Genomic DNA, 18,407 nt, shown 5'->3' with positions numbered 1-18,407 from the left:
GACATCCCGCCCTGCAAAAACACGTGCTCCACCGCCGAGCTACCGTTTTGCCTGGGTGGTGGGCAACTCTGGCCACGTGGACCGGCACTTTTCGACGTGGAGCAGCACTGGCAGCAGCCAATGGGAAGGGAAAAAATGTAAAAGGCTTCAATTCCCACCCCCCACAAAAACAAGGTCTTCCCCTCCACCCCTCAAGGCGAGGAAAGGGTTATTAGGCAGCCACGCCTTTTTGGTAGGCGGAGAGCGAATGGCAGGCGAGGGGGGCGTGGCCGGGGTGGAATGTTGTGAAGGTGGAATTGGAACGCTGTGTGCAAGGACCAGATGCTGGTTAGCAGGAGGCGAGATGGGGCTGCCAGACAGAGAGATGAGCGGTCCAGCGGTTTAAGAGCAGCCGAGATGCAGGATGGAGGAGAGGAGAGGTGAATGCCATTTGTTGCTTTATTGACTGGAGCAAGAGGGCCGGTCAACGGAGTGTGACGCGGAATGAATAATGGCATAGGAGAGCGCGGCACGCAGCGATCCAGAGACAGTTAGGTGTGTGGCGAGGTGGCGGCGGTGCTGAGCCCAGGGTTGGCGCCCCGCAGGATTTATTCCGAGGAATTCTCCCGGCGCATATCATGAGGCCAGTGCAACTCCAAGTAGAGGGATCAGATCCCACGGGGCAAAAGCAGGCGGGGATCGGGTTCTTCTAACGTCCGAGCCGATGGAGAAAAGTGACAGGTTGATTTTTTGTTCTTTCCTTTTTTTTAAGAGAGCGAAACAGAACCGCTCAGGGACAGAAATAACTTCAATCAGAGAGAAAGGAGGCGCGGGAGGGGGAATATAAACTAAAGGAGATCAAGGGAAAGAGAAGGAGATTAATATATCAAAAACGCAGCTTAGTCTTAAAGGACCTCCAAAAGGCTTCTGTAATGAGGCTGGGAATGTAAGCTTGTTGTAACTCCTGAGCAAGCTAAAAAGGAGGGGGTGGGAGAGAAAGAAGCGGGGTCGATGGACATCGCTGGAAAAGGGGCATCTCAGACACTCCTTGACACTTGACGAGGCGCCTGAGAAACGTGGCCCCGGAACCCGTGGCTCGGTGGGTCTTCCGTCCATGGCAGAAGCTGCTGAAGTCCGCCGGTGCGAGTCTTTAACGGCAAAGGATCCGATTCGGATCCGGCCGGCGTGTGAGGAGAGGCCGACCCTCAGGCTACAGAGTCAGATATCCAGAGAGAGGCTGATCTGTTGAGAGTAGGACAGGGTGAACTCCCCAGAGGGGTGTGCGTAGCAGAAAGAGGCAGGGCTGTGGCGTCCCCGAAACTGATACCGGGACTTAAGAGCAACAAAACAAATCTGCAACCGCAGACTGGGCAAGAGAGTGGTTTGAAAGCAATATACAAAAGGCATAGGGCGACTTGCTTTTTTCTTAAATCTGAAGAGGGAGGAAAAAGAGGGCAGCCTCACTGTGGATTTAAAGCCGCAGCACAAGACTCACACCAGGAAGTGGCAAGGGGAAAAATAGTAACAATCATTTCAGTTCAGGGTGGTTGCAAACTGCGATTAAAAAACATTACCCGGCAATGCTTTGCCATCTTCAAAGATAAGGTAGGCTGCATATAGCAGAACTTAAGTGGTGCTGCTCTGAAGGAGAAGAAAGGGTTGCCATTGAGGCACAGGAAAAGGAGGAAACCGAACTTCAAAAAGTGGAAGGAGCACCGGTGCCTGTGTGTGTGAGAGAGAAGATGGGAAAGGGTTTGGAAAGGTTAATACAGTTTTCCAGGTCCTTCTACCAGCATGATTGACACCCCTCTCCACTAGTTTTGAGATTTGGGCTCCTGCTTATCTCCAGTTGATTTACTTGCATCTTTTGAATGCTGCCTGAATAATTTTTCCTTTCTGGATTGACTGAATGACCAACCTGGCCTCCTTTTTTCAGAGAAAGAGTTGAGGGTTCTGTATGAACCTATGCAGGCCCGGAAAAAATACATTTTCATGACTTTCTTTGCCACCTGGCTTCTGCTTTTCTTATTTGGAGACCAAATCAGGCGCCTCCCATTCTTCTCTAGCAAGAAAGCTGGAGGGCTAAAGAGCTGGCCCCGTTGGGCAGATGGATTTCTTCTGAAGAACTTTGCAGATCCTGAAGAGCTCCAGAGTGATGATGGGGACCATGCTGAGCTGTCCCTCAAAACCCGGAGGGAGTTGAGGAGAAGCATCTACAAGAACAGCAGATGCCGCATGGACACTTGCTTTGATTTTTCCAAGTGTAGGGAGCATGGGTTCAAAGTCTTTGTCTACCCCTTGGAAAGAGGGGACCCTGTCTCAGAAAGTTACCTCAAAATCATCACGTCCATTGAAGAGTCGCGGTATTATACCTCCAATCCCGAAGAAGCCTGTCTCTTTGTCCTAAACATTGACACTCTGGACAGGGACCACCTCTCTGTACAGTATGTCCACAACATCAATGAAAAAATCCAAGCTTTCCCTCTTTGGAACGATGGCCGCAACCACCTCATATTTAACCTTTATTCTGGCACGTGGCCTAATTACACCGAAGACCTGGGCTTTGACATTGGTCAGGCTATCCTAGCCAAGGCGAGCTTTTACGTGGAGAACTTCCGGCCTGGTTTTGATATCTCCATCCCTTTGTTTTCAAAGGACCATCCCCGGAAAGGTGGGGAGAGGGGCTGGCTGCAAAAGACCTCTGTCCCTCCGAAGAAAAAGTACCTCTTGGTTTTCAAAGGGAAAAGGTACCTGACCGGTATTGGTTCAGACACCAGGAATGCCCTCCACCATATCCACAATGGCAAAGATATAATTTCCCTGACCACATGTAAACATGGCAAAGACTGGGTGAAACACAAGGATAAGCGGTGTGACAAGGATAATAAAGACTACGAAAAGTAAGTGCGATACTTTTTATGACTCTCTGGGGCAGGTCATACCACAAGGCAAGGTTTAGGGCAGTAGTGAGGGATGCCAGCGGCTATGATCAACATGGGTCAGGATCCACAGGAAAATTCTGCAGAAGTCCTGTGCCAAGAGCATGTACTCCTTCCAACAAGGCTTGTACAAAACAATTTCCCAATCAGCCATGTCCCGTTTTAATAAGCATGTGTGAGGTGTGATTTTTATTTCTCACCTCAGGCATTGAAATGTGTTGGGTGAGTCCTATAATTTGCTTCTAATATGCTTAGGTGCAGATGTTCACGCAGTGAGGCAAACAGAGGACTCAGCAATTAAAAAATGCAAGTGTGACAGAATTTCCAGGATCAAAAAGCTAAGATATCTCGAAAGCCTTGTTACGTGGATTTGTAGCGTGACCCTAATGTAATGATGTGTCAGCATAACCTTGTGTGAATGTTGCCAGGTTTGTTTGCTCAAACTTCTAGGGCTTTGGTTGAGCCACTCCTCAATAGGGTTTGTCCCTGGAAGCTTTGTCACCGCCAGAGCTTAGCTCTGGATGTGTGAAATGATAGTAAAGAAGAGTGTGCCTCTTAACACGTGCAGAGTGCTATCCTCTCAATGCTGAGTCTCTGCAGCCAACTCCCATATTTCTGGGATTGGGGTAGAAGACGGAAGGCCGTTTCTATATCCAAGCCTTGGTACTCTTCATTTTTATCATGCAAACTTATGTGGTCTGCACTACTTTGCATAATTTACTGGGCGTAAACTATCTTCTTTAGTCTTTTATGTTCTTCTATAGCATCTTGGAGACGGCTAAACAAATATTTGCCTCCTTTTTCTTTTTCTTTCTTTCTTTCTCTTCTGAACAGCTAAGCCTGACTTGCAGGCTTCCTTTCAGTGCTAATTGGCCTTAATAAAAGTGCTTCATGTTCAACACTGCAGGCAGCAGTTACTCTTTTACTTTCAGATAGTCCGCGTGTTTTTATTTTAGGCAAATTGGTATAACTTGCATATCATTTTCAGAAAGGCATAGGGACTCGAGGCACTAGATGTTTTGGATACTTCATCTGTGACATAACATTGATTCTTGTTCTGGAATTATTGATCCAATTGAAACCCTTTTTCAGAAATATTTTATCAGAATCTAAAATGCATAATGAATTTGGACTTCTGTTCACTGTCTCTGGGCTTCTTAAGACTTAATCTGTTATTGCCATCATTATTTCAAAAACTATTGAGCCAATGAATGCTAAGAATTTTTCTTTTAAAGCAATTTAAAATAGTGCACTCATGTTCTCAGTATTCTAACGAATGACTCAGGGCAATTAAAAACCCATCATGTTCCAGGTGATGTAAGGCAGCTATAAGTCTGATCCTGATTGTATGCATGCTTTATTCAGAAGTAAACCCCACAGTATGCACTGGGATTTGCTCTCAAATAAGTGTGAGTACGACAGCTGCATAACTGATTTTAGTGAGAAGGAGCTAAGCACATAGATGAGAAAGTAGTTATAAGGGACTTAAGGAAGTCTGAAGCTCTAATACAGCCTTTGATAGGGTTGCCAGACTCAATAGAGGACAGGACTTCTGTGCCTTTAATTGCCCTGCTCTCTTTTGAGTCTGGAAACCTTAAAGAGAAACCAGCAGACCTTTTGTTTCATTTTCAAGCAAAGGGTCTGCTGGTTTCTCTTTAAGGTTTCCAGACTCAAAAGAGAGCAGGGCAATTAAAGGCACAGAAGTCCTGTCCTCTATTGAGTCTGGCAACCCTAGCCTTTGGCTGGAGCTGATGGGTGTTGTATAATTTATTTATATCCCAACTTTCCTCCAAGGAGCTCAAGATGGCATATGTGGTGGTTCCCCCCCCCCATTTTATCCTCGAAGTAGGTGAGAGAATTAATGGCTGAGCGGTGATTTGAACACGGGTCTCCCTGATCGTAGTCGGACAGGCTTATGAAGGCTACTGTAATGTGGTGTACACTTGAGTAGGGAACAAGCCCACTGAACTTGGTGAAAGTTAATTCTGAGTAAACATGTGTAAATAAGTGGGGTGTGTCTTTGGATTGTGTCTTAAGCGCATCACTGGTCCCAGTCATTTGTTTTAATAATATTTGGGATGCGTCAGTCATTAACCCATCCGAAATAGTGTTAACCATTGATGGGTGAGTTGCCAAATGCTGAATAATCAAGGAGGTTTACAAGATTATCACTACTTTCAAGAAAGTGCCTTGTCACTAACATCTAGTCATGGGCCGCCTCTGATGTTAACTGACATGACCAGGAAATTCTGTGAGTTGTTCTGCAGTGGAGTCTCTCCTCTTCCTCTCTCTGCTAGATGGGATGGGGTATAAATAATACATTATTATTATTATTATTATTATTATTAAAATTATATTATGATGATTGAGGGCCAAATCTGCTCTGGAGAGTCCGCCAACTTTCAAGAGCACATACACATAGGGAGTCCATTGGGGTGGGGGTGGGGGAGGAAATAAAGAAAGAAAGAGAAAGGGAAAGTTCTGGTTGCACATGTAGAAGTCCATTCTGTTCACACAGTGACACAATTGGATACATCTTTATGATTATTTTAATTCCCTTTGGTTTATTCACTTAAATATTTTTGGGCCACCTTATAGGACAAAGTTCTGTCTACGTGACTAACCAAGATAAATTCTTGAGTGATGCCCCATACAAAAAATGATATAACTTATGTAGATAGGTACTATATGGCAAATCCAATTTTCAGAAGTCAAGTTGAAATGTTATATTCTGGTCTACAGAGAGAATCACCTATTTATTTGTCATGCAATAGACAGAACAAAGCCCTGCCCAGACTTCCTTGAAGTGGATACAGCCCATGCATGGAGAGGGGATGGAATTGCACCCTCTGACCTCCAACGTGTTGTTCAGACCTTGTGTACAGAGCCTCTTCACAATGCCTAGCCGAGTTGTGCAAAAGGCCCAATCAACGCCTAGAGGTCACAGCCAGGGGTACAATCCCACCCCCTGCATGTTGACTTTACTCTCTTGGAGGATGCCTGCACAGGGTGAACCTATTATTCTATTTCTTGGGTAGGATATTAATATTTTCAAAAGAGAAGCACATGCTGGCTAGGGCTGCTGGGGGTTCTGGTCCAAAACATCTAGGGGGCACCAGGTTGGTGAAGGCTGCTTTAAATGATTTGGATATTTTAATAATATTTTATCCCCTTTTGCCATGCAGACCATTAGATTCTAAAGCTTAGAGAGAACAATCTGGTATTCTTTCAATTGTGACATGGAGCTCTTTGCTTATTGCAATGTTTCCCAAACTTGGGTCTCTACCTGTTTTTGGACTACAGTTCCCATCAGCTAGGGATGATGGGAGTTGTAGTCCAGAAACAGCTGGAGACTCAAGTTTGGGAAACCATGGCTTATTGTATACTGGATGAGATGCAAGACAACACTATAAGTAGCTACTAGCCCTGGGCAAGTCAGAATTTACTCAAAGGGACCAGGCAAGCAATCTTTTGAAAACTGGAAGATAGTTGATTCCCCTTTTTTTCTCTTGTATGTGAGTCCTGGGGCCTTTCTGACCACTCTTTGATTTATTATTATTTTTCTTTTTGGACTTCAATAAGCATTAAAGATATTGTTTGAGCTGGTCATCCTGTAAAATTCTTCTTGTTGAAGAATGAGGAGGGTTAGTCTCTTTTGCTGAATATACCAGCAGTGCTAAAGCTTGGATCAATGGTGTTTAAAGAGTGCATAAAATCTTCACTGTGACTTCAAGTATTTAAAAGACCTGGACCCCAGATCTTTGGGAAATCCAGGCATTTTGATAAAAAATTAGGTCTGGGCAGAAGACTCTTGTGACATCTTCAAGACTAGCACATTTATTATGTCAAAAGACAGCCCAGAGGCTGCTGGTGGTACAGAATGCAGCTGCTAGGCCGGTTAGTGGGGCAGTCTGACAGGACCTTGTGTTACCGGTTCTGAAAGCTACTAGGCCCACTTCAAGGTACTGTACTAGGGCCTTGCAATTATTAGCTGTTTTGAACTCTGCCTGTTTTTAAAAAATTTAGATGTTTTAATTTTTTCCAATATGTTTCCAATATGGTTTTATATTATTTTATCATGGCATTGTTTTACTACTTTGGTGTTTTGCTGCCCAGGGCTGCTATTGGAGGAAGGAGGAATAGAAATTAAATTAGTAATAATAATAATAATTTTTGGTGACATACAGTTCACTTCATTAGACACAGGAAATCTTGTGCTATAATAAACGTGTCAAACTTTGAGGTTCCACAATGCAAAGCTCTTTTTTTTAATCAAGGTTTGTACCTGCTTAACCAAAAACCTGAAGGCTTGGGAGTGTGCCTTCCTTCAAAAATGTCATGACACAGATGAAATTTCACCACATGATATATATGTTGAATCAGGAAAGCTAGGGGGTTTGAATGACCAAAGCCCGGGATAAATGATCAGGGGTTTTGGTTTGTTTGCTGACCTTTCAAGTTTGTTGAAATCAGCAGGCTTCTGCTGGCATAGAGCTTAACTCTTAGTTTCAAGGAACATAACAGATGGCGAATAATTTCCGTGATCATTCCTGTCTCTTCCACGCCATCCCCAAGTACACCACTACTCAATTTTCTTGATGGGGTGGAAGAAGATGAAGTGTCTAGAAATTCAGGGATTCCCAGGCAGCTCTTCGGGAAAGGTCAAATAATCTAGCCAAATTAAAGGTGAGATAACCTGCTCCTCTTTTTCTTGGACAGGACTCTTTTAAAAACAAACAACAGCAACAACAAAAACCAGGCCTCCAGCCGTGATGAATCATGCTTTCATTGTGTGATTTTTCTGTAGTAAATATTGGATTACACTCAACCTAGAAAAAGCTCTTGGTTGCCAGTTCACACATGAAAGGACATCGCTTTGATTACACAACACTTGATGGCTCGTTGCCAGATGTGTGAACAGACTCTACTAGATTACTGGGTTTTGAGACGATGCAGAAGGAATATGAAATTCCTGTGTGTGGGTGCCTGACCTCCGGTGAGTCATTTGCACATGCACACCGTCACTTGACGCAGAAATTCTCATGTGACGAATGTGGATGCACGAAGCAGCCCTTTTGTTTCAAACTCAAGACCCACCTGGCACAATGCACTTATTTATTTCATAAAAAAATTGTACACCCTTGTTTACAAAAAAAGAAAAAGCAATAAAATAAGAAAAATTAACAACAACAATGGAAGACTTTCAAAAAGTTACGTCAACTTTCTAAACAACTAGGTAGGCTTGTCTAAACAAAATGTTTTTAGCAGGCGCCAAAAAGAGTAGAGTGACGGCTCTTGCCTGGTATCAGTAGGCAGGAAGTTCCAAAATGTAGGGGCTGCCACACTAAAATATTGAGTTCTTACAAATGTGGAGAGGGCATTTTGTGGCACATTATGTGCCAGTTCCACAAATTGAAGCTGTCAAATGGGCGTATATAGAGTAAAGCAGTATCATACTACAGTACAGTGGAACCTCGGTTTATGAACACCTCGGTTTATGAATTTTCGGTTTATGAACGCCGTGGACCCATCTGGAACGGATTAATTCACTTTCCATTACTTTTAATGGGAAAGTTCGCTTCAGTTTATGAACGCTTCAGTTTATGAACAGACTTCCGGAACCAATTACACCCATGTTTCAGTTTATGAACGCTTCAGTTTAAGTACTTCGCGGACCCGTCTGGAACGGATTAATCCATTTTGCATTACTTTCAATGGAAAAGTTCGCTTCAGTTTATGAACGGTTACTCCGCGGACCGTCTGGAACGGATTAATCCACTTTCCATTACTTTCAATGGGAAAGTTCGCTTTAGTTTATGAACGCTTCAGTTTATGAACAGACTTCCGGAACCAATTGTGTTCATAAACTGAGGTACCACTGTACTTTAAACAGTCATGGCTACCTCAAAGAATCCTGGGAGGAGTTAAGAGAACCAGTCATTGTTAGGAAACCCTCATTTCCCTCACTGTCTTACAGTTCCCAGAATTCCTTTGGAAAGAGTGATGGACTGTGAAACCATTCTGGGATTTAGAACTGTGCGGGGGAATAAGGGGCTGCTAACAACTCTCAGATCGGTGCAGTGCAAGCAGACCAGTAGGAACACTGGATTGGCTCTACCAGTGCACTCTTGTTGTGTGTGCTGTGCCCTGTCTCAGAAAACTGTGATGCCAGAAGACTGGCTCCTCTGAGTGCTGGCCTACCTGCCAGCCGCTCCAGGAGAAAGTATCCCATTCCCTCTCTTCCTTCTTGCATTTATTAAGTCAGTCAAATATGCTTCTCTGAAGTTGACTGAAAACTGTATCTCATTTTGGAATTTATTTCATTTATTTATTATTAAATTTAAATCCTACCTTTCCTCCCTGGTTCAACCCCTTTTCGTTTTTTCCTCACAACAACCCTGTGAGGTATTATTATTATTCATTTCATTTCTATACTGCTTTATGTTTTTAGGGGGGGGGGGAATCTCAAAGCAGTTTACAATCTGCATTAAAACATCAAATGAAAAGGTTAGGCAGAAGGACAGTGACCAGCCCAAGTTCACCCAGCGAGCTTCATGACTGAGATGGGATTTAAAACGTGAGCTCCAAGGTTCTAGTTCAACAGTGACCACAGCACAACACTGGCATGCGTGTTCAGCAGGTGTGAGGAGTATCTGATGGTACAATGAATGATTGGCATCTTTCATTTATTTATTTGTTTTGTCATATTATTTTCCCTTCCTACCTCTGAGCATTGAGCTTACTAATAAAAACAATGTGGTCAAAATGATGAAAACACAATAGTTTAACAGAATAATCCACAAATATCTAACATCATAAATCACCAAACAAGAATTGGCATAGTACAGAAAGAATTAATAATAAGGACTATTCCTAGTCCTTATTAAGGGAGAGGTAAAATGGGATGTTTTACAACTTGAGCCTCTGGAAATCTGAGGTCATGTTCAAATTAATTCGTTTGTTCCCTGATTGTTACGGGAAGTCCATAAACCAAGCAGAGTTTCTAGCCCCAGAAGGTTGGGCATTTGTGTACAAGAATAATGTGGAATATATAAATGCATCAAATCCACTAATTTTTAATTTGGCATCTGCTATGATCTTGAAAACATTAAGCAATCGTTTTAACTAAATGGAACCAGAATATAAATAGTAACCAAGCAACGTATTTCTGATGTGGATTTCAGCTCTTTTAAAAATTATTATTTTAATGTTCATTGTAACATTAAGCCGTGCAGGTAAAACAGAATAACAAAACATGCAATTCATTCAGAGGTTAAAATTCAAATCACTAAACCGTCTAGAGAAAAAAAAATACAAATTAAAGATAATACTTAGAAGCCGGAGGGAAGAAGAAGGGAGAAAAGATAATGAAATTTGATATCAGAGAAATTTCTGACATTGTCAGGCAGATAGTAAAGCATTAGACTACTGACACATAGTGGGGGTCATCACCATTTTTACAGAGAGAAGAGTGACATTTGGAATTCATACCGATTGCACAGAGATCTGAGTACAGAGACTACCTTAATGATCAGCACTGATTCCAGGTTTTGGGGGACTCCTGCAGGCTTGCCCATGGCTGCAGGCATTGCAGTGATCATTGCTGGATGACTTGGAGCTGCCGTTTTGATCTCCCTGATATACGGATGGGCGAATCTGTCAGTCTTGGGATCTGTAGTTTGTTAAGGGTACTGAGAGCTGTTGGAGACTCCTATTCCCCTTAATTCTACAATTCCAGAGTGGTTTAATAGTCACCCCCTCTTTCTTAGGGGTCATGAAGAGTCGGACACGACTAAACAACAACTTTCTTAGGGAATTCTCGGAACTGTAACTCCGTGAAGGGAATGGGGGGGGGGATGGTGTCTCCTAATATCTCTTGGTACCCTTAACAGACCCTCCAAGTGTCCTCCAAGAGCCAGTGTGGTGTAGTGGTTAAGAGTGGTAGACTCGTAATCTGGGGAACCGGGTTCACGTCTCCGCTCCTCCACATGCAGCTGCTGGGTGACCTTGGGCTAGTCACACTTCTCTGAAGTCTCTCAGCCCCACCCACCTCACAGGGTGTCTGTTGTGGGGGAGGAGGGGAAAGGAGATTGTTAGCTGCTTTGAGACTCCTTCAGGTAGTGATAAAGCGGGATATCAAATCCAAACTCCTCCTCCTCCTCCTCCTCCTCCTCCTCCTCCTCTTCCTCCTCTTCTTCTTCTTCTTCTTCTTCTTCTTCTTCTTCTTCTTCTTCTTCTTCTTCTCCTTCTCCTTCTCCTTCTCCTTCTCCTTCTCCTTCTCCTTCTCCTTCTCCTTCTCCTCTTCCTCCTCCTCTTCCTCCTCCTCCTCCTCCTCCTCCTCCTCCTCCTCCTCCTCCTCCTCCTCCAGGGACAGTCCTGGATTTACAGAAGCCGTCCCGGTTTCTGATTTGATCCTGGAATGTCCTGCTTTTCTTTAGAATGTCCCTATTGGATAAATGTTGGAGGGTATGCCTTAACCAGTTATTATTCCTAAGATTCTTTGGGGAAAACCATGACTGTTAAAGTGGTGTAACAGGGCTTTAAATGTGGGTATAATAGTGCTCTAAATGTATGGTGTGCACGTGGCCTATCTCTATTCACCAGTAACATTTTCTTGTAATTTTGGGAGTGATGCTGGAGGATAAGGCTAGCAATGGCTAAGAGAGACAATGGCTAGGTTCTAACGCCAGCTGGAGGTAGCATGCTTCTGAATACTAGAACACAAGTGGAAGAGCTCTTGCATTCCTGCCCTGCTTGTGGGCTTCCCACAGGCACCTGGTTGACAACTGTGAGAATGGGATGGTGGGTTAAATGGGCCCCTGGCCTGCTCCAACGTGGCTCTTCTGATGTTCTTATAAGAGACATGCATGCCACACATGTTATTCAGTTAAGTATCTGAGTAAGGAAATCTCATAGTACACATGCATATTAATATGCACAGTTGCAATCTAAATCCATGCTGCTTTCCTCACCCCGCCATGAGCACCTTTCAAGACAGTAAGAATTATGTATTTTATTTATTTAATTCTATGCACAAATCGCTTTCTATGAAACAGCTCAAAGTGCTTATCCATAAAAAACCCCAGCAATAAAAGCAGTTTCACTAGACTGCTAATTACTCAACCTTGGAAGATGGCTACCGACATGAATTTAGTGGCACAGTGGGAGAGGGTGTAGAGCGTAGCCCTAATGGAAAAACCAACAAAACAACTTAGGGACATAAGAACCTAAGTTGAGCATGCTGGATCAGGCAATTGGTTCATCTAGTCCAGCATCCTGTTCTCACAATGGCTGACATGGTGGCTGTGGGAAGCCTGCAAGGGGGGCCTGAGTGCAGCAGCGACAATCCCAGTTCCAAAAATCAGTTTAATATATATTCCTCAAAGAGAGGACTTGGAGCACTGCGGAATACAAAAAGCAAGAATGACTTTGAAATAGTTTAGTATTGGTATTTTCCTATGTGTTGAATAAACAGTGTAGCCACCATCAACTCATGGTTCATTTTGGAAAAACCTGTTAAGAAGACATGGAGGAGACGCTTGATCTGGACAGAGATCAAAACCAACAGCATGAAGTATTTCATAAGTTTACCTGCTACTTAAGTAACTGGAACATACTAACCTCCATGGAATGTCTGGGGCGGGGTGGGGTAGGAGGAGGGAAATTAAATGTTAAATGCACTTTAAGAAATAGAATTTCAGACATAAAAACCAATTTCAGATATAAAATCATTCAAATCCAGTGCAGATGCAAACTGGGATACAGCTCTACTTTAAAGGCTTGTTGAAAGAGGAAGGGATTCAATACCAGGCAAGGGCTTGGTACAGCAGTACCAGCACCTTGAACTTAGTGGAACTAAGTGTTAACTTAGCAAACATTGCCTTATCGAGGTTCCCAGTTATGAAGAGGCACATTGCGTTCTTTTGAATGCTTTAGTACTCAAGAACAGGTTAATGGGCTATTTATTAAAACACCTTTTGTTAACTACTTCTAGGCTATAGGAGAACCTAAAAGAGGGTGATGCCTCTTCACCTGGCACAGCAAAACAGCACGCCCCCTGTAACATTGAATCAAACTTCTCAGGATGTTTTAGGGCTCGCACCATGACCAGATCTCTGAACGCTGTGAGGAAATAATTCACCCTCGTGGATTCTGAGGGTTAATGAGCCTGATTTTATGGGCCCCACATTCCTGAAGGTTGCATTTTCAAATATTTGCAGGCCTTAAATGTTACACCTCCAAATAAATGTTTGCACATACCAAATGTTTCCTGTGAATGCAGGAGGGTGGAAAATGCGTCTGTCAGATTGTTGGAGAGCACCCAGAGTCTTGGGCTCTGTCAGAGTTTCCAGGGGGTCCACTGCAACATCATGAGAGAACAACAGAGTGAGATTAAGCTATAAGGGCCCAGGATGTCTGAACAACTGGAGACAAAGACATTGGTATCGAATGGGCAATGTAAGACACCCTACCATCATGCCATGTGTGAGGTGAGTGTTCTAAACAGAAGGGTCATGCACAGTTGCAAAAGGGAGAGGAGCACCAGAATGTATGAACTAGCCCAGTGCCAGCTCCATATATTTTGGCACCTGAGGCAAACCACAAAATGGTATCCTGTCCACCACGGAAGAAGTGGGGAGTGAAGATCTACATCAGGAATGGGATGGCGGGGAATCTAATTGACCTTGCCCAATGGTTGAACTGGGAATCCAAGTCTGTTGCAGGAGGAAATGGGCCCATGCTGAATCATGCTGGGAAGGTGCAGAGCTCAGGAGACCCGAGGGGCAGCCCCCGCCGTTTCCTCTGTAGGGGTGGAAGAAGCAGTGCCTCCTATTCTCCCTTTCTCAGAATTCATGGACATTCAGTGAAGATGAATGTTGGAGGATTTGGGACAAACAAAATAAGAACTGCTTTGTACAGTGCATTGTCAACTGTGGAACATGTTCTCACAGGAGGCAGCAATGGCCATCAATTTAGATGGCTTTTAAAGAGAATTAGACAAATTTGTAGATGTAATGGCCATCCGTGGCTACTAGCCATTATGGCTATGCTCTGCCTCCACAGTCAGAGGCAATTGCTGGGAACTAGAAGGGGGGAGAGGGCTGTTGCACTCAGCTCCTGCTTTCAGGGGCATCCGGTTGACCACTTGGAGAACAGGATGCTGGACTAGATAATAATAATAATTTATTATTTATACCCCACCCATCTGGCTGGGTTTCCCCAGCCACTCTGGGCGGCTTCCAACAGAAATATTAAAATACAATAATTTATTAAACATTAAAAGTTTCCCTAAACAGGGCTGCCTTCAGATGTCCTCTAAAAGTCTGATAGTTGTTTTTCTCTTTGACATCTGGTGGGACGGTGTTCCACAGGGCGGGTGCCACTACTGAGAAGGCCCTCTGCCTGGTTCCCTGTAACTTGGCTTCTCGCAGCGAGGGAACCGCCAGAAGGCCCTCGGCACTGGACCTCAGTGTCCGGGCAGAACGATGGAGGTGGAGACGCTCCTTCAGGTATACTGGACTGAGGCTGTTTAGGGCTTTAAAGCTCAGTCCCAACACTATTGATGGACTATTGGCCTAATCCAGCAGGCTCTTCTTACGTACTTAGTGAAGCAAGTGTGTGTGTGTGTGTGTGGTGGGGGGAGTACAAGAGAGATGGGGCAAGCCCCACCATTGGGCAGTGTAAGGTGTGGGTCAAGCAGCCTTGGAACCATTTGGCAATCTTTAGGAATAATCTGGAGATACTGGCAGGTTAAGTGATAGAAGATGGGGAAAAGGGGGAATTGCATCATCATAAAGGCAGTTATCAAATAGCAGTTGGGAGTGTCTCCAGAGGATTCTTTGAAAGGGTAAAGCCTCACCACATGTTAGGCTTCCCTACAGAGGCACAGAGCTCAATTATCAGATACAGGAGATAATTAAGTTGTGAGAGGTGGCACCTCAAGAGAATACTCTGATAGGAGGCTGGAATGTTTCATAAGTGGACCAACAAAGAGTCTTGTGTCAAAATTAGGTGTTCCTTTCATTTTTCCAGCCGTAAATTCAGTTTTCCACATCATTTTTTAAATAGAAAAAGGTCCTCATCAAAATCCATCCACATTTAAATGTGAATTTTGATCATGCACAATTTTGCTTACAAAATTATTCAATTTCTCCCAATGCAAAGAGTTTTGGTGTGTTAGTTCCCCTTAATATATGATGTTTTATGTGCACTTCATCCTAGCACATGCATTTTTGAACATATTTTGAACACATGGCTGGAGTACCACAGTGCAAAATTTGGATAAATGTGAGTTTCCAAGGATGTTGTTGTTTTTGTTTACGTATTGTTTTGGAAAGTATGGATTGGGTAAGTTTGCCTTCAGATGCAAACTGAATCAAATATCTTCCTCATCCCTAGTCTCCAAAGGCTTCACAGGTGAATTGTTACATCGGCAGACTGGAGCCTCTTTTATCAGATGGATTGAGTGCTGTCAAGGAAGTGGGATGTAGTCTTAGAAAGCCACAATAAAACTGTTGTCTTTCAGGTACTGCAAGAGACTATTTCTTGTGTTTGCTATCAGATAGGTGCTGTTCTGTAATTTCTCACACCCTACTAAGTTCCCGAAATGGCTTTTGAATAGCCTTTCTGTACCATCTTTTCGAGAGGGTGCACAGGCTAAGACAGCCTCCCACAACCTGGTGCCCTTCAAATGTTAGACTCCAGTTCCCATTAGCCCCAGTCAGCATGGCCAGTGGCCAGGGATGATGGGAGTTGCAGTCCAGCAACACCTGGAGGGCACCAGCTGGCCAATATGGCTTAATTGTGAAGTTGCATTCCTGTGGCCCCTTGTCTGGGAATGAGCCCCACTGAACACAGTTGGACTTACTTCTGGCTAATGGTTTTTATAGCCAATGTTAGTCCTACTCAGAGTAGACTAACTTCTGTCCATTACTTTCAATGGGTCTTCTTTGAGTAGATCTTAGTAGGCTGCACCCCTAAGTAAACTTGCATAGAATTTCAACTATAAATGGCTTGCTTTTGGGAAGTCTCTTTAGTCCTGCCTCAAAGGGGGAATCTCCAACACTCTTTGCCTGCTGCTTCCCTATCCATCCTGGCCACTGCCTTTCTGCACAGAGAGGATGTTAATTGCAAAGCAAGCTTTACTTCCCGGTTCTCCTATGAACTGTGAAACCAGCCAGATGAGATAATGTATCTGTCAGAACAGGAGAGAGAAGCCAATTCATCTTGTGCTGTGCGTGTGAAAGAGAGAGCGAGAGTGTGAGAGTGAGATCCCGTTTGCTTGTTGTTTTTGGTCTCTGGGGCTGTAGTGCAGCGACCAAGCGGCAGGGATGAAGGTGAGGTGACAAAGGTCCTGTCGCTTCTTAGCAACCAAAGGCAAGGGCATTTATGGTGGCACCGTTTGGCTGGAAGGAACCGAGTGGCCTGGGAATATGGCTGAGTGTGTTACGAGAAAGCTGCAATCAGGGGTCATTGCATATGGTAGAGTGGATGGGGAGTGTGGGCAGAGAGAGAGGAAACATTGTTCAATGTTTCTCAGATACAGGAAAGTAGATTGGTTTTAGGTTGCCAGCTGTCCAGAAGAGCCAGCCGGTGCTTTCAGAAGCAGCTTTTGTTAAAACAAATAAGGATAAAACATTTAACAAATGCAGAATGCAGCATCCAGGGCGTTGACTGGACCGTATAAACTTCTATTTGCTAACCCAGGTGTGAGAAACCTTTGCAGGTTGCTGGACTCCAACTCCCATTAGCCCCAGAAGCTCTGAAGGGCTCTAGTAGGCCTCAGAGGTCAAATAACATGTCATGTGACTGTGCATTGTGTCCCCACCCCCAAGAGGGACATATAGGATACGTACTAGGTCCCAACATTCTGGTAAGGTGCTGTGGAAATGGGTACCAATACTCTTGCCTAGGGTCGGACGAATCTATCAAATTTAGTTTCTATTTTTTCCAGTCTTAAGTTCAGTTCACCACCTTTTTGCATCAACTTGTGATTCTTTATTTTTCAAGTCCTCATGAAATTTGATCAGAATTTAAGCCAGCATTTCTCTCAATATACCCATTTTTGCATGTATTTTTTGTCTAATATGCATACATATTAATAAAATAATAAAAAATAGCATTTTGTGCGCATTTTCAATAACATGGATTTTTATGCGCATTTCCTAGCACGTGCATTTTCTTGTATATTTCTTGTTGGAAAAGTGCACATTTTGAATGATAGCTACATTGTGGTTTGCACAGATTTTTCCTTTTGGGGGGGGGAGATGCAAATTAGGTAGGTTTGTATTAGGATGCGACCCAAACTGACTTCCTCCCTCATCCTTCTCCTCAGTCTTAGCCCTGCCAGACCCCAGTGCCTGGGTCTCCTGGAAAGAGACAGGGCCTAGGGATTGTCCTTTGCTTTCCTGCCCTCGTGGCAGGCTGCACATCTTCTCCAGAGTACAGTGGCAACATTTCCTGGTAACTATTTTGGGCTCCTTCTCATACTCCAAGGAATTAATTAAAGGCAAGTCTGAAGTGATGGGGCTTTTTCCCCTTTCATTTCCTCCACATGACGGAGGCATCGGCAGAAGCAGCACAAAGACACTCGCCGCCTCATGCATTATTAAATGGGTCCTCGCCCCATCGCGTCAGCCCAGACTCGCGCTCAGTAATTGTCGTTCTGAGATTTCAGTATAATCCATTGCGTTTGTTTGTTTGCTGCTGTTTTTAAAATGAGCATTCACCTTGCTGGATTTCCCCTCCTCCTGTTTTGACACTCAGCTTCCCACTCTTCTCCCATCCCCACGCCTCCCTTTCCCATCTCAACCTCACTTTCTCTTTCCGCACAGAGATATTTTTCTTCGGTGGAGAGCGCTGGTGTTCGTGCAAGTGGTGTTGATGTGGGAGAAGTAACTTTGTGCATGCGCTGCTTAGTGTGAGGGCTGCATGCTTGGATTGGTTTATTCAGCAAGGAGGCCAATATTAACCGAGGGGAACCTTGAAAGGGGGGGTACACTAACAGAAGTCAGAGATTCAGAAGCCAGAGAGACAAAGGTGGGCAACAGCTTTGAAGGCAACACCATTCCTATGCACCAGAAGTGTGGAACCTTTTTTGGACCACATTACCCCTGTGGAAAGCTGTTGGGGGTCATATTCCAGTAGTGGGTGAGGCAAGATCCACACACCGTCGCACACGCTTAACTAACACACAGGTAAACACAAACACTGTTTCCCATGGAAACAGTTCTGTATTTGATTCTTAGTAACGTCACTGAAATTTCACCTTCCATTTTCTTTATCATCTTTTGTTTACTTTACAAGTATCTTTTAAGAATAGTTTTCGTAGTATCCATTATCTTTCCTGTCCATACAAAAGAGTAATCCCAGCAGAAGAATGCAAATAAAGTCAATGCACTGCTGTACTGCAAAACCTGCCCTACGGCGGACTTGAGTTTAAAGCCCCAAACTTCAAAATGCTCTTGCATCCTGAAAATTACACGCTTG

At 44.0% G+C, this 18,407-nt stretch overlaps 1 protein-coding gene across 1 annotated transcript in view; it reads left to right on the top strand.

The window, feature by feature from the left end:
- The first annotated feature begins 313 nt into the window (after positions 1-313).
- Positions 314-18,407, top strand: part of EXTL1 (exostosin like glycosyltransferase 1) — a 72,605-nt gene continuing 54,511 nt past the window's right edge. Inside the window, exons 1-2 of the mRNA XM_035118061.2 lie at positions 314-419; positions 1,916-2,879. Of these exons, the coding sequence (XP_034973952.1) occupies positions 404-419; positions 1,916-2,879 (980 nt within the window). The 5' untranslated portion in view covers positions 314-403. The remainder of the gene's footprint in view (positions 420-1,915; positions 2,880-18,407) is intronic.

Source organism: Zootoca vivipara, chromosome 6, assembly GCF_963506605.1.
Source record: "Zootoca vivipara chromosome 6, rZooViv1.1, whole genome shotgun sequence".
Taxonomy (NCBI): domain Eukaryota; kingdom Metazoa; phylum Chordata; class Lepidosauria; order Squamata; family Lacertidae; genus Zootoca; species Zootoca vivipara.
Note: the sequence above shows the minus strand (reverse complement) of the source record. Positions and strands in the feature narration are given on the sequence as shown.